The sequence below is a fragment of the Apis florea genome, unplaced genomic scaffold, assembly GCF_048593485.1.
Source record: "Apis florea isolate Af1SG1 unplaced genomic scaffold, ASM4859348v1 contig_3158_pilon, whole genome shotgun sequence".
Taxonomy (NCBI): domain Eukaryota; kingdom Metazoa; phylum Arthropoda; class Insecta; order Hymenoptera; family Apidae; genus Apis; species Apis florea.
Genome location: NW_028256713.1, coordinates 6,081,333 through 6,096,138, shown reverse-complemented (window position 1 = coordinate 6,096,138; position 14,806 = coordinate 6,081,333). Strand labels below are relative to the sequence as shown.

Genomic DNA, 14,806 nt, shown 5'->3' with positions numbered 1-14,806 from the left:
CAAATGTAACTAAGAAAGGATATCATCAATCTTTGCAGGAATTCTAGGTTGGCGTTGAAACGAGCTATAACTTGGCGTCATAGAGAATTATCACGCCTGTGTCACGTCCGCTCCTGGTATCTTTATTATTTTTGTATCGCTACGTAATGCGACGAACATGACAGAGCCTCATAGCAATCCAAAATCGAATGTGAATATTCCAAAATTTTCCATTAACCTTCTTACTCTGTAAGAGATTAACTAATGAAACACTAATAAACATATAATTTTCTATGCAATCAAACAGAAGTTTAGAATAAATCTTGAACTTCTCTTTAATTTATAATAATCAAAAATCATTGATAATTTAAAAGGGACAGTCTTATTGCAAAACTATCTATAAAATATCTTTAAATCAAAATATATAACTTCATTTAAACATTTTTTAAGTCGTTTAAATTAAATTGTAAGAAATTTAAACATAAAATAAGTTAAAAGATCTTTAAGATATCATATTTATTATATGAGAATTCAAAGAATCGACGAAAAATTATGCAGAAAGCGAATTTAATTTAAAATTAAATTTAAAAATGGTTCACAAGCAAAGTTCGAAAAAATATTTAAAGTTTTAAAATATTCCATTTCTAAGTAAATCGTACGCTTCCAAATTTCCAATCTTGAACAAGCCTTAAATACTTTTCCAAAATATTTATTTTTCCAATGGAATATACGAAAGGGATCGATTATAATTAAAACAAAAATGATGGCAAAAATAGAAGAAAACAGATACCATTCTAGAGTCGAGACTGCATTTCCGCAACATGATGGTTTCCGGCGTCTTTCGAGACACGATGGCGTGCTACCAAGCGGGAAATCGAGAAAGACTGAACATCGCCGGCAAGCTGGTCATCGTTTAAATCTGTAGTTCCTATTTTTCACGCTGTGGATCGCTCGTTCGTGTGTTATATCGAGTATAAATTTATGGAACTCGTCCGTAATCTACACATGTGCCAAACGAACGAGTATATGGCTGTTGAACAACCATAGGACTCTCGAATGTTTGGTGGCTGGCCAAACGTGAGTGGTTCTAACTCAATGGCGGCCATTTCGAATTTCGACATTGATTGTTATTCTGATAGTTGCCGTTTCTAGATATAGTGGGTTTTCAAAGAAAACTGTGAAATATTTATTCTGTGCGAATTTATTTTAGCATTTCTTGGAAGAGAGGAATTTTGAATTTCGATGCGAATTTTGTTTTGTGAATTATATATGGATTGATAATTTGGTTGCTGGAAATATCGATGAATGAGCGTTTTATATAGAACGAGGTGGCTACTACCGCCTCATAATCGTTTCTTATTATTAAAATCAGAATGCACAAAAATAGGATTTATGACGAAAAAAATAGGATGTAAATAAATATTTGACAATAATATTATTTTTTTACCTTCTCTGAACTGAAGGAATCACTCTGTAATTTCATCGTCGATGCAGCCATATTATTACTCTCTTGGTGCGATAAATCTCCAGCTTTTAGACTTCTCTGTTCCTGTAACAGATAAACGAAGTTTATTAATATTTTTACGAGGGCGGTTGAAATGCGAGTAAAATTTTATTTTATTATATTTTTCAACAATCTATATAAAGATAGCGTTTTAAAAATATTTCAACGAAGAAACTAACGTTTAAAAATATCTTCGATATTTTCAATTTCGTTTTAAATAAGAAAAGGAAGATATTTTAAGAATAACCTTGAAATGTTTTATCAGAAAAATAAAATAAATAATCTAAAATAAAAAATGATTTTAAAAATAAAAGTAAGCAAAAATATATTATCATTTATAAATATCCGAATTTTAATTCATTTATAATAATTATATACATAAATATTATTAAAATATAAAAAGAATAAAACTACTTTAATCATGGCGATAGAAAGTAATATTTGTTACTAAAAAAATTTAATTATAACTTAAACAATTCTAATTTAGTTATCAAAAATAAGCAATATTTCATCAATGGCGTATATATTCGCAGGAACTTAAAAATAGTATCAGGAAATAACATCAAAATAAAATCTGAATACTTCAAGTTCACGGTTTCAAATATTTCAAACGAATGGGAATCTTCAAACGATTTTGAATTTCGAAAATACAATACTAAAACGGTTTGATAAAGATTGCGAAAACTAACTAAGTTCCTATATTATTCTAAAAATATATTAAAATATATTAAACGAACTTCAAAGCGCTCGAGAATCTTTGAAGTACAATCTTCTAGAAAACCTTCGAGAAAATCAAACGATATTTATAAAATATATCATCGCGAAATAGCGAATTCTTTACAGACAAGGATATTTAAATTAGAAACGTATGTTGGAGGGAATTAGCTCGAATCTTTGTTCTAACTCTTTTACTGCATGAAATTTAATATTTATGAAAAAACTGAGATCAATGTTTTCTAATCTTTTTCAAGTTGCAATCTTGATAACATTCGATTAATATCTCGAATTATAATATTCAAATAATTTAAAAATTTTTCTTCTCTATATGAGATAAAGAAAATTTATATAAAAATGAATATGATTTTATTATCATGGAATAATTAAATCTTTTGAAATGAAAAAAATCAGTCAGGTGACAATATCTATTATTAGTTATCAACAGTATACTATTAATGAATTTCTTGAGCGTTAATAGAAATGAAAGGATTAATCATTGATGAGAATCGATTCTTTTTATTTAATACTTTTAATAATATTAATAAATTAATATTATTATTAATTAAATTATTGTGTAAAGAGATTTTTGTCTGATTAGTTAGTAATTTATTTTTTAAAGAAGTTTTATTATAACAAAATAAATAATTTTAGAAAAAGAATTCATATATTGAAAATTTTTTAATGTTGAAAGATTTCTAATATTAATTAAGATTTCTAATAATAAATTGAGAGAGTAAAAAAAACGATTCACAAGTATAATTCCAATGAAACTCGCTATCTTCTAGATTACTAATCACACTTCAGTGAAAATCAATACATAATCTCAAATATCAATTCGGATACACGTAAAACTTTTTTCATTCATTATTATTTCTAAATATTAATCCAATATACAAAATAGAAACACACAAAATAAAGTTAATTTCAATTTCACCTCAAATATATTACACACAAAAAAATTCTTCATTTAACAACACGCTAATCACAATTATTTCTACATTTCCATGAAGAAAAAGAAAAGTAAATGAAAAAACTCGATAAAACCAGAGAGTAAAATCTTTCACTCTCAATTTCCAAATTTCAATTATTTTCAACTTCTAAATCAAATTATGATAAAAATAATGACATCCTATTTTTTTTATCGGCAACATAAAATTTGCAATTAATCAATTACCAAATTTTTTATCAAAAGAAATGAAAAAAAATTCATGTTTCAAAAAAATACCGAAAATCAACGATGCCAGGCGAGGAAGTGACGCTCTGTACAACGCGGATCGACGCGGAAAACCTCGGAGAACGAGCTTTCACGACACAGTTCCATAACAATCTGTTTCGTCGAAAGCTCATCGGCCGCGGCTCGACCTCTCCACGACGCTTCTGACGTATTTCTCTAAATATAATCTCAGCGTCTCGTCACGGATCTGCATCATTTTCCGTGTTTCGTCCATCCCTGCCACCACCTTGCACGCGATTCCCCAGCCAAGCGTGTGCCCCACGTGGTAAACGCGATCGGCTTATCGTTTCTGACGGACTTTAGAGCGCGATTCGACAAAAAATCGCGAATAATTGCGATGATAGATCGCCAAGACGTTATTTTAGATTAATGTTTTGAAACATGTCTTTATTGAAACTATGCAGTATAATAGAATTTTCTTTTACCGATCGAGAATGAAAAGTTTATATAATATGTTATATATCGATAGAAGAATTTCCGTAATTATATTTAAAAAAAAAAAAAAATATTCTCAGAGCAATATTTAAATCAAAACGTTCATTCTTTCATGATGTAAAATCAGACATTTTCTAAAAAAATTGTGACGCAAGGATTGTTTCTTTTTTTTACGATCTAAAAAAAAAATGTCGTCGACGAGAACTTTGAATCGTTCGTGTGTTTAATAAATTTTCACATTCTTTTTTTTCTTTTTTTTTTTTTTTTTTTATTTCTCTATACCTTAGAATTCATCGAAGCCGATCATTCGAATCGATAATTTTTCGCGCCTTCTTCTGTTTGTAGAAGAAGCTCGAGTTACTCGACGAGTTGGAATAGAGACGCGCGAGTAAATAAATTTAACAAATTTTAATGTATTTTCAGCGGTTTTCAGATATTTCTACGATCATTTACGTCAGCGACACGCGACTTTCAAATAACCAGTTGAACGTAATTCGTGTGAAAATAAATTCTACTTGATGTGTCGAAAGATCTATCGATCCATCCTTTGAATTATTGAATGAAAATGAAATTCTATATTATATTTGAAATTAAGCGATGAAAAACGGATATTTGGCTATATGCCGATTTGGAAAGATGTGTGCAAGATGAATTAAAAAAAAAAAAAAAAAAAAGATATATTTAAATTATTTATATATTATCACACCAAATTAAATATTGTCTATATATGAAAGATAGGGTAACTTCATTAAATATTATCAGTATTTGTAAAGATTCTAAATGATATAAAAATTAGAACAAAACACTTAAAAACACAATAGGCACATGTATCGCGATAAACATTTATTGATAGACTGATATATATATATAATGATAATATGTTTAATATCTTAAAATAATGTTGGAATCATTTTAAATATATAATAAATCGTATACGAAATTCTCTTCTTCATTTTCAATCAAAAATTACGATCCACTTTAACTCTTATAATAAAATTACAAAAAAATTCAAAACAGGTAAGTTGAAAAAATTATTCTTTCGTTATCAAAATTTGTGGAAGTTTAGACACAGAAAAAAAAAATCATATTTAATATTAAACCCATATGAATTAAATTCATATTCCAATTCTCGAAAATTATAGAATCACTTACGTGCGATCGATCGAACTTTTTTCGATGTATCACACCACGATGCACTGGCCACGGTGCACTCATCTCGTCGAGGGTGCATACTATCTCCAAAGGCAACAAGACACGACTATTTTCTCCTCTTTAAATTCACCACTACTCCTCGATCGACGAATTCGAACTACATATACAACAATTTATATTTGAACAATCTGATTCAAATCGTTGAATCTTAATCGCTGAATCGATAAGATAAATCTCGATACCGTATTCACCGATAATACGATAATTTTTATTTTTCATTGGAAAATGGAAATAACAATAATAGTAATATCAAAGAATTCAAAGGAGAAATTGGAGCAAATATGGGAGAGACTGACCTAGTTAAAAGAAAGATTTCACAAAAAATACGATTTCGATAAAAAAAAAAAAATGAATAAATCACATTGTCTTGAATACTACACGTAAAACTATAACAGTGATTAATTTTTTTATTTAAAATTATAATGTATAATACAATATTAATTCTTTCAATATTTTAAAAGTTCTAATAGATATAATCGCAATTAAAATTAGAATATTTCTCGATTTATTTATTCAAACGATTCCATCTAAAAATTTTATTAACCTAATTGATAAAATTAGCTTCATTGATTCTCCATTAATTTTATTGGCCAGCCTCTCGGATAATTAATACAGTTATATCAAGACACTGAACATTATACACACACACACAAAAAAAAATAGAAATAAAAATAGTATTAATTTTTCACCAAAAATAATTACATAATATCAAAACATCGGAAATTTGGAATAATTGGGAAGAGATACAATTGAAGAGACACTGAGTGACCACACTAATCAACGAGATGTTCACAAGTGGCGCGCGTGAGTTTAACTTTCACAACCATTCCTCTGCGTCGTGGCCAGACATCTGGCGGCCTGTTTGATTTTTGGACGAGATTTCGTGGCGCTGTTTCTATTTTTTCACGACTAGAAATAACACGTCATTCGCACGTGAATTATCGTGAATTTTTGGATATCCGAACAACCGATGTTGCGACAATGTTTTGGGCGAATGCTTCTAGGGTGTGGATGAAGGATAACATAGCCAAAATTCTTGAATATAACGTCTCGAGCGTAAATTACGAAAATGATTTATTGCTAAGATTAATCTTTGAAGAGTTTAAGAAGCTTTAAAGATTTTTTGTCGAGATTTTCGTACATAGTGATTGAAAGACAAATCGATCGAAGAAAGAGATCGAAAAGAAGCGGATGGAAAGAATGGACGATGCATTTTTAATGAAAATTTATTGAAATATAAATAAATAGAAAGTTTAAGCATTTATTTTTAAGCTGGCAAATTATTTTAAGAACGATAATCTCGTAAGATGTGTAATTCAAATATAATATGAATTACAATTTTTTTAAAGAACAGATCTTAAAGATATCTTCTCTCTATTCTAAATTTGTAACCGACATTGTATGTTTAGCAACTTGTTGAAAGATGACGAAGATTTTATTACGATATCTCGTGCCAATAACGATGATTCCTTTGTTAACAGCTTATTAGCGTGTTTCGACAGATGTATTTATAAATAATTTAATTCGAGATTATTATCGTGTAATATTTTAACTATAAGTATCAGATATAAATTTTAAACGATCGAAATGTTGACACTGAAGAAATAAAAATTCCAGCAGACTGAAATAAAATTTTTAGATGGAAAAATTCGTAAATGCGAAATTTCTTTTTCTAACAATTTTTGTAGTACTTCTTTCAAAGGATTTAGGCTCATATAAAATTATTCTAATACTTTTTTATAAACGTTTATTATAAATCATGTATATTTATAAGATTTATAATTATATATATATATTTTTTTTTTGAGATAGTTAATAACAATCGACAAGACGAAATTTAATGTGTGATATTCTTTTATCAAACTTTAATAAAAAAAGTACTACGAATAATTATTTTTTTCTTTCAATAATATCTAACAAATTTCATTTAAAAATTATTAAATCATTCTCTCTAATCTGAACGAAAATATTATTTTTTTTTTTATTACAAAAACAAAATCATTTTTTCCATGAATGCATAAACATAAATATGGATGAGTAAAATAAAAAACTAAGGAAGGAAGCTTCTTACAAAAATTATTATTATGAATCACACGAATCAGATACACGATAATATACCATCAACTCTTTCTTTATAAATTTCTTTGAATTTTACCGATAACAATTATTATGACAGCATCAGTAATTCTTTTTATATTGTTATTCTTCTCTAATCATTTTATCGTAATCTTTTGTTTCTAGAAATATTTACTCGATTTTTAATCGCAATATTATCGAAGATTAACTTCAATATTACACTTCATCATTGAGATAATTCATTCTTGAAATAATTTCAAATAATATTACGGCTTTGTTATTAAATTATTAATAAAAAAAACATTGGCTAATCAATCGAAGAGAGATAAGTCGGTAGCGTTGGGTATGTGCAGCCAGTAAGCACGAACAAATCCAAACAAGATAGTCGGAGAAATTTTATTGAATATAACAAATTATATCGAATTGCATCTTATTCAGGAACAATGAATATAATAATTAATTGTTATAGAATTGATATAGAATGAATGGGAGAAGGAGCAAGGGAAGAGAAGTAGTATAAGTAGTATAAGTAATTTAATATAATTTTTTTTTTTTGATAAAAAAATATTTATTATATTTCGCAAACTTCGATATGTGATCATTGGATTTGTTCGTGCTCTATTGACATATACTCAACACAACCATCATGATTTCATTATTTTATCATGTGCTGTGATTGATTAATGTTTGATTAATTCTTTAACAAAGCCACGATGAAATTCCTTGTAAAGAAAAATATTTAAAATTATCTCAGAAATCTCCAATCTGATGTTTCCATATTACTTTGTACACGATGTAATCGTTTAATCAACGATGAAGGAAAATAAATTCCCTAGTTCGTGATGATGAGAAAGACCTTGAACGTGTTCTTGAGAAAAGCGAGAGAAGATGCTGGCACATTACCCGAGGTTCTCGTAGTCGAGCTCTATTTCGGTTTTGCGGAGATATCGGTGACATCTAACGCTTCGCGTTGGCAATGATTCCCGAAAATTTGGTCGAAATTTAAGGGACTGATTTCACTATTCGTCAGTGAATGAAGATGTGCATCATGGAATAGATATAAAAACACAATGTTACGCGACGAAGCAAATTTCGTTCGTGAACTCGAGGAGAACTTGACATGGTTGAGAAAAGAAATTTAAGAGGCGAGACATCTTGTTATTATTCTGATAACCGAAGAAAAATTTTTAAATTTTGACAGAGAAAAAGTTCACGATATTACAATAATTGATAGTTGACTTAAAGAAATGTTTTTTAAAAACTTCTTTTTGTAATATTCAAATAACTTGCGATCTCCTTTTCACTTATACAAAATTCCAAAAATGTAAGATTAATTATAATCAACTATTTAGTACTATTCATGTAAAATTTCCCATCTTCTCTATCATTTTTTCTCCTCTCCTTTATCAATTTTTCTTTTCTTTTCTTTTATTTATCCTTTTTCTCCTTTTGAATATTCAATTCATTTATCTTATATGAATAACAATTCGTTTATTCATTATTCCCGAATAAGATATAATTTTTTTTTTTTTTTTTGATAAAAAGTATTTATTATATTCAACAGATTTTCTTTGACATATGTTCTTTGAACTTGTTCGCGTTCGAGCGACAGCACATACCCAACACTACCGTTGCACATTTTTTATTAATAATTTACTAAAGCTGTAAAAAAAAGTTTTGCAAAAGAAAAAATTGCTTGAATTATCTCAGAAATCTTCAATTAACAGGTGTTTTTTGAGACTTAGATCCCAAAAAATAAAAAAACGTTAATAAAAAAATTTAAAAATGGATATTCAGTAGTTATCTATCATTATGATATTTCTGAAGAATATAATGTAATTATATTAACACAATCAACATAATACGAAAAATGGAAGCGTATTAAGTGAATATTGATTTTTGATAAGTACAAAAAATAATTGTAAAAAAGAAAATAAAGGATATGTGAAAAAATTTTTCATATTTCTCAGAAAAAAATTCATGCATCATAAATTCCCACGATACATGCATTCATATTAAATTCATATCAAATAAATATTTAAAAATCATTATTCATAATGATGCGTTTTATGAATTTTATAAGTTTCACAAATAAAACTTTTTCAAAATTAATCCTTTACTACTCAGTACTACTTTTTATCTTCATCTCAATCTTCTCTGCGCAATATTTCATCCCTCAATTCTCACCCTTAAATCTCGTTTCCTTTAATTTAACTTTGTTTTCTGTATACACAGAAATCCTAATAAATCTATTTTCCACTTTCAAAATAACTATTATGAGGCGGTAAAATCGTTTACTCGTTAAACAGCTCATATCGATCGCGCGTGATAAATTAGAAACGAACGATCGATCGCAAGGAAGAAGGTCGACGTATGTATTACGTAAATGTTTGCGGATACGCGTGTTTCGTTCGCAATCACGGAATTAAAAGAACGCTAAACTCGTGGCAATCGTTTGATTGTAGCTCGATCGTCCTCATCTTCCTCTATAATCGATTAATTAATCGGCCTCTAATTACAGAAGGCTACGAGTTTCGTCGTAAGAATAGTGAATGGATTCGTTCACGACACTTATCGCCCCACTCGAGGATGTGAAAAACCTCGATTATCGTTCGATGACTTTATAAGACTCTGGAGAAGCTTAAAATTTCTCTCGATAAAATTGCATTTATACAAAGCTTGTGCAATTGAAATTACAATAATCTTCTTCTTTGCTTAATGTGAATACTCGTAAATAAAAAAAAAAAAAAAATTTTTTTTTGCCACGAATAATATATTTGACAAGATTCTATTATCCTTCGAATGCACAAAGATGAGGTACATTTCATTTTTTTTGGCAAAGATTCCGACACGTGTTACAACTTCTCACCAGATGACACCACCATGGATTTTATTATTAATTATTTATTAATTATAGCTATCGATAAGCGCACTTAATACGACACAAATAAGGCGTAGTATTACATCACTGACACTTTTTTCACTGTTTTCCTTTAAACACATGTCAAAGAGCAATATTGAACACCGCTGATCAATATTTATTCAACAATATCAACACTGGGTTATCACACTTCCTCAATTCCCTAACGCATAGTCGCGACGCCGTGTTGCGATATTTTCCTTCAAAACAAGATTAGAGCAACAAAGAAAACGATCGATTCACTCTCGACTGCTCCTCCTCCACACAACATTTTATACCTTATATCGAGGCGGTTTTCTCGTACCATTTTCGAGGAGGAGGATTTCTGATCTCCGAAAGCGTCGTTCGCCATGATTCCTCGCCGCTCGGCCCCGTTTTTCGGCCTAAACACGGGGAAAAATCTCCGCGTTAAACTCGACAACGGTTGACCCATCGACACGCGCGAACCGCCCGCCAACAGCGCCAAGAACTAACTGGTTTGTCCTCGAGGGAACACCGATCGATCGCGATTCGACCGCATCCACCCCCGTCAAAAGGAGGTGTTCCATCCCCATGGAAACATCTCTGCGCGTGGGAGCAAGGATATGTCGAGATCGCAATGACAATATTTGAGATATTTGCGGTATAATAATAATTTCATTTCTCTTTGCTCATCTTTACAAATTTGAGAATATAATATAATACTTACTAAATATCGTTTAGACTTTTTCTTTTTGTTACGACAATCTTATTATTCGTATTGTTGTTGAAATTGTGGATATTTATCTTGGAAAATTGTGATAAATGTTTATTTATATGAAAGATGCTCGAAGTTCGGCTTAATTAGCTATTTTTTCTAAAGTGTTATAAAATAGAATTTAAAGTTACTAAGATTCGTTGTACGTTAATGAAATTAATATTTTCCGTATATTTCTATTTAAAATGTATTTCTTTTTTCTATTTTTTTTTTTTTTATTGTTTAGAAATAAAGAAATATCATAATTCGAGATCAAAAATTCAAGTTTTATTGCGTTAAAGAGAATTTGTAATTATTCGTTCAAATATCGAAGAACAAGATATTCGATGTTTTATTCATTTTTCTAATTCTTCCAGCTGATTTGTTGTGATTCATTCGATCGAAACCACATGCGTAATTTCTAAACACGTGCAACCAATGATTCATCGAGGATATACAAACGATATTTGGACGAGTTTGCCAACGCCTGCGATTGCTGTTGCCAATTTTTGCCATTATACCACCGTTTGATCGGTAATCAAACTTCCCTAGATTCGAATCTTTTGAATAATCAAGTTGCACAAGTCAAAATTTTTGAAGAATACGCTTTTAACGAGCATTCTCGACTTTTCGAGAAAGATTAAATATTTTCATTTCGAATATTACAATAATTTTAATACGGAAAATTAACGAGAAAGAAGTTAATCGATCGAGGAAACGTTTAAATTTATAGTTAACGGGTCAAGGTTCACTTAAGAACACGCCATTACGAAGAAATGGTTCACGCAGGCTAGGAAAATCCATTGTCCCGTGGTGAAACTTTAGACACGAAAGATAGACACGCGAAAGTTTCATTAAGTAAAAAGGTTAAACGATAAATTCAACCGTATATTTTGACACTCGTGTTTCGCGATACTAATTTAAAAAACTTTAAGAAGATCCTGAATGTGTTTCATTCTTATCAAAAACATATATATAAAATTACGATTCGAGGTAAAATTTCAACCTAACCTAATCTGTAATCTATAAACTTTGTAATCAATAATTCTGAACACAACAGAAGGGAAAAGGTAAAGAAATGAGGTATTTTTTAACAATGATAAATACAACGATAGTATAAAAATACATTTCGATGAAAAATTTCAAACCTAACCTAACTTTTTTCTTCGCGTAATTTACCCGGTTCAAAAAACCGTTCAATTCTTTAAAACAAGAAGAGAAGACGTGAAAAATCTCACGAAGGGGAAGAAAGCGAAGAAAAATACGCGAAAGAATTTCTTTTAAGGTTAAACATCGACGGATCCACGTAAGATGCAGGGAACAACATTGTGCGCTTTGTTGGCAGTCATTGGCTCGGTTTCAAAAATTCCCTAGATGACTCAAAGGCAACACAGCTTGGCGAAAAACAGTTAAATTTAGAACCTCGAGTCAGCGTAAATAGTCGGATATCCAGTGAAAACTGCCAGCGTAATCGACAATGTGATACTCGCGAGTTCGACGATTTTCACAGGGCAAATAACCTCGCATAATCCACAAATCTTGCATATATAATTTCAACATGTTCTAGAAACGTTTCTACGTTGAATATACAAAGTAAAATGTAAGATGTATAAAACCAGAATGTGTAACGATGGTACCACATCGTTGTATCAATTGAAGATAAGATATCAATGATTTTTGAAAATCAATCGTGCAATATTAATTGATCGAAAGAATTCTCTTCGATAGCTAGGTTTTCTCTTTATTTTTTTCTTCTTCAAATTTTAAATAACATCTGTTTCAATTCAATTTTGCTGATCATACGAGAGAGAAAAAAACTAGTTGTTCCATAATATCATCCATTCCTTTTATTTGTGTCCATAAAACATGTTGAATTAAAAAAAAAAAAAAAACCTAAAGAACTCAGGAAGAGAAAGACAAACAGTGAAAAATGCCATAAATTATTCCCATCTGTTGGTCACCGAGTATTCGAATATTTTAAGACCTCGATGCTTCGACAAACATCTTACAAAGCATACGACCAAATTTTTCGACAAATAAAATACCTGCATCTTATTACCTCTTAACCTCAAAAAAAAAAAAAAAAATCGTAAATACTTTAACTGTTTTCACCGATTTTTTTACAGGGGGAAAAATCTATTTTTCGACTCTGTTCCTTGTTCCTAATTTCGGCTCGTGATATCACGTGTGCCGAAATTTCAACGAAATAGTAGCAACGCTTCACTATTTCCGCGAACGTTGTAGATTTCAAGAGAGAGATTTTAGAGAATGTTTATACGACGATCACGTGAGAACAGTCGGCGTTCGAACGCGAGAGATCATCAGCAGGAGAAGCAAACGTGTCAACGACCTAAGAGGAGGCAAGTTCCTCTGCCTCGGCCAGTTTCGTGCCAAACTATTCGAGCTTAGGCCGCACCCAGAGCAACACGCCTTCCGGTAGATCCTTCCATCACCGGAACAAGCGAATACGTTCATTGTAATTGACTCTTTCAAAGATATCCATTCTTTTGTATTTTTTTTATAAAAAAAATCCCTTATTTCTTATTCTTTCTGCATTGACGACAAATGAATTACATTCTGTTCCAAATTTTAACGAAAGATTTAGTCTGGGATAAATAAATTTACATTTACAGTTCCAGACTCCGACTTGAATCGCGTAAATAAAACCACGTGGTTCCGAGTCTAAAGGAAACGAAACTTTCTTCTTCTTTTTCCACAGAAGAAAAATAATAAAAATTCATTCACTCCTCGAAAACAAGAAACACGATAAATCTAAATACAAAAATACAAATTGGAGAGAACATTTGAGAAACATCTCATGAACAATTAAAACCAAGAGATAAAATTCCGCGTTGAATTCTCGAGAGAGATTAAAATTCCAAGAGAGAAAACGTTGAAATCTTATTTCACGATTCCTTCTTCTTCTTCTTCTTCTTATTATTAAAAGACGCTAAAACCTTAAGGATAAATTAACCCCTGCGAATTCTTACGTCTCGTCGACTCTGCCCTCGGGTTTTCGCTTTCTGCGGGGGTCTTCTGATTTATCGCGACCTTGGCGGAAAGTTAAGAGGTTCTAACGTACGAGGATTCCGCGCGGGTATTCATCAAAACGTCAGAGGGACTCACCCTTGCAGCGGCGACGCTTTTCTCGGCGGAGACGCCATCGAGTTCGACGCGGGCTCTGGCCGCCGTCGCGGCGCTTTGCTCCTTGTACGAGACGTCGCCAGTTTGTAAAGCTCTCATCTCGGCGCTGTTCGCCGTCGCTTTCTCGGCGCTGAATCCGTCCGTGACGACCTGAAATTCAGAGAAGAGGGGTGGATTAAAAGAGAGACAATTATTCTGTCGAAGAGTGATGTCGAATGGATTGGGTAAAAGAAGATATTTTCAAATAAATTTCTGAAAGCTAGCCTCGATTGAAAAGGGGTCTATTAAATTTATTTCAAAAAACGTGATCGCGTATAATAGCAAAATAGAAAAATCTCGTTGACAAGCTAATCAACGTTAACTGCACGATGCGTGTTGTAATTGTACGAGGAAGGGTGGAAACAGCGACCTTGGCGTGACGGAAATCAAGTTAAAGATAGAATTGAAACGGAAAGTGTTGGGCCGTTGAGGGAGCTAGACAGCGAGATTCGATGCGAAAATAACCAGGTACAAAGTCTTTCTTGCTTGTATACTTGTAATGCAAATTCCCCTTTTTCGAATGAATTATCCGCGTGGAAGAATCTTTTTTCACGAATGAAAGAGGATGAAAAATTTCCATACGAAATTGAGACGGTTAATAAAAAGAAAAATATTTTAGGAGAATAACAACAACACGGCGATAGCACGTACAATGAACGTACATATTGCTGGCAGCTTGGCTAAGAGAAGACTTACTTAGAGATAGATTCCAAGTCCTTGACCTAGACTACTTAGAGGAAACCGCACCTCCGGCCAAATATTGCGCAGCTTCACGTCACCAAAACACGTCGAGCAAGAGCTCCAACTGACATCGATTATTTAACGCGCAAT

At 31.1% G+C, this 14,806-nt stretch overlaps 1 protein-coding gene across 6 annotated transcripts in view; it reads right to left on the bottom strand.

Moving 5' to 3' along the window:
* Positions 1-14,806, bottom strand: part of Sarm (sterile alpha and armadillo motif) — a 118,568-nt gene that overhangs the window by 5,672 nt on the left and 98,090 nt on the right. For all 6 annotated transcript variants that reach the window (XR_015292421.1, XR_015292419.1, XR_015292420.1 and 3 more), the window contains exons 5-6: positions 13,919-14,086; positions 1,427-1,528 (exon numbers count right to left, since the gene is read on the bottom strand). Coding sequence is in view for 1 of the 6 variants with exons in the window: in XM_012493764.3 (XP_012349218.3) it covers positions 1,427-1,528; positions 13,919-14,086 (270 nt within the window). In the remaining 5 variants the exon portion in view is untranslated. The remainder of the gene's footprint in view (positions 1-1,426; positions 1,529-13,918; positions 14,087-14,806) is intronic.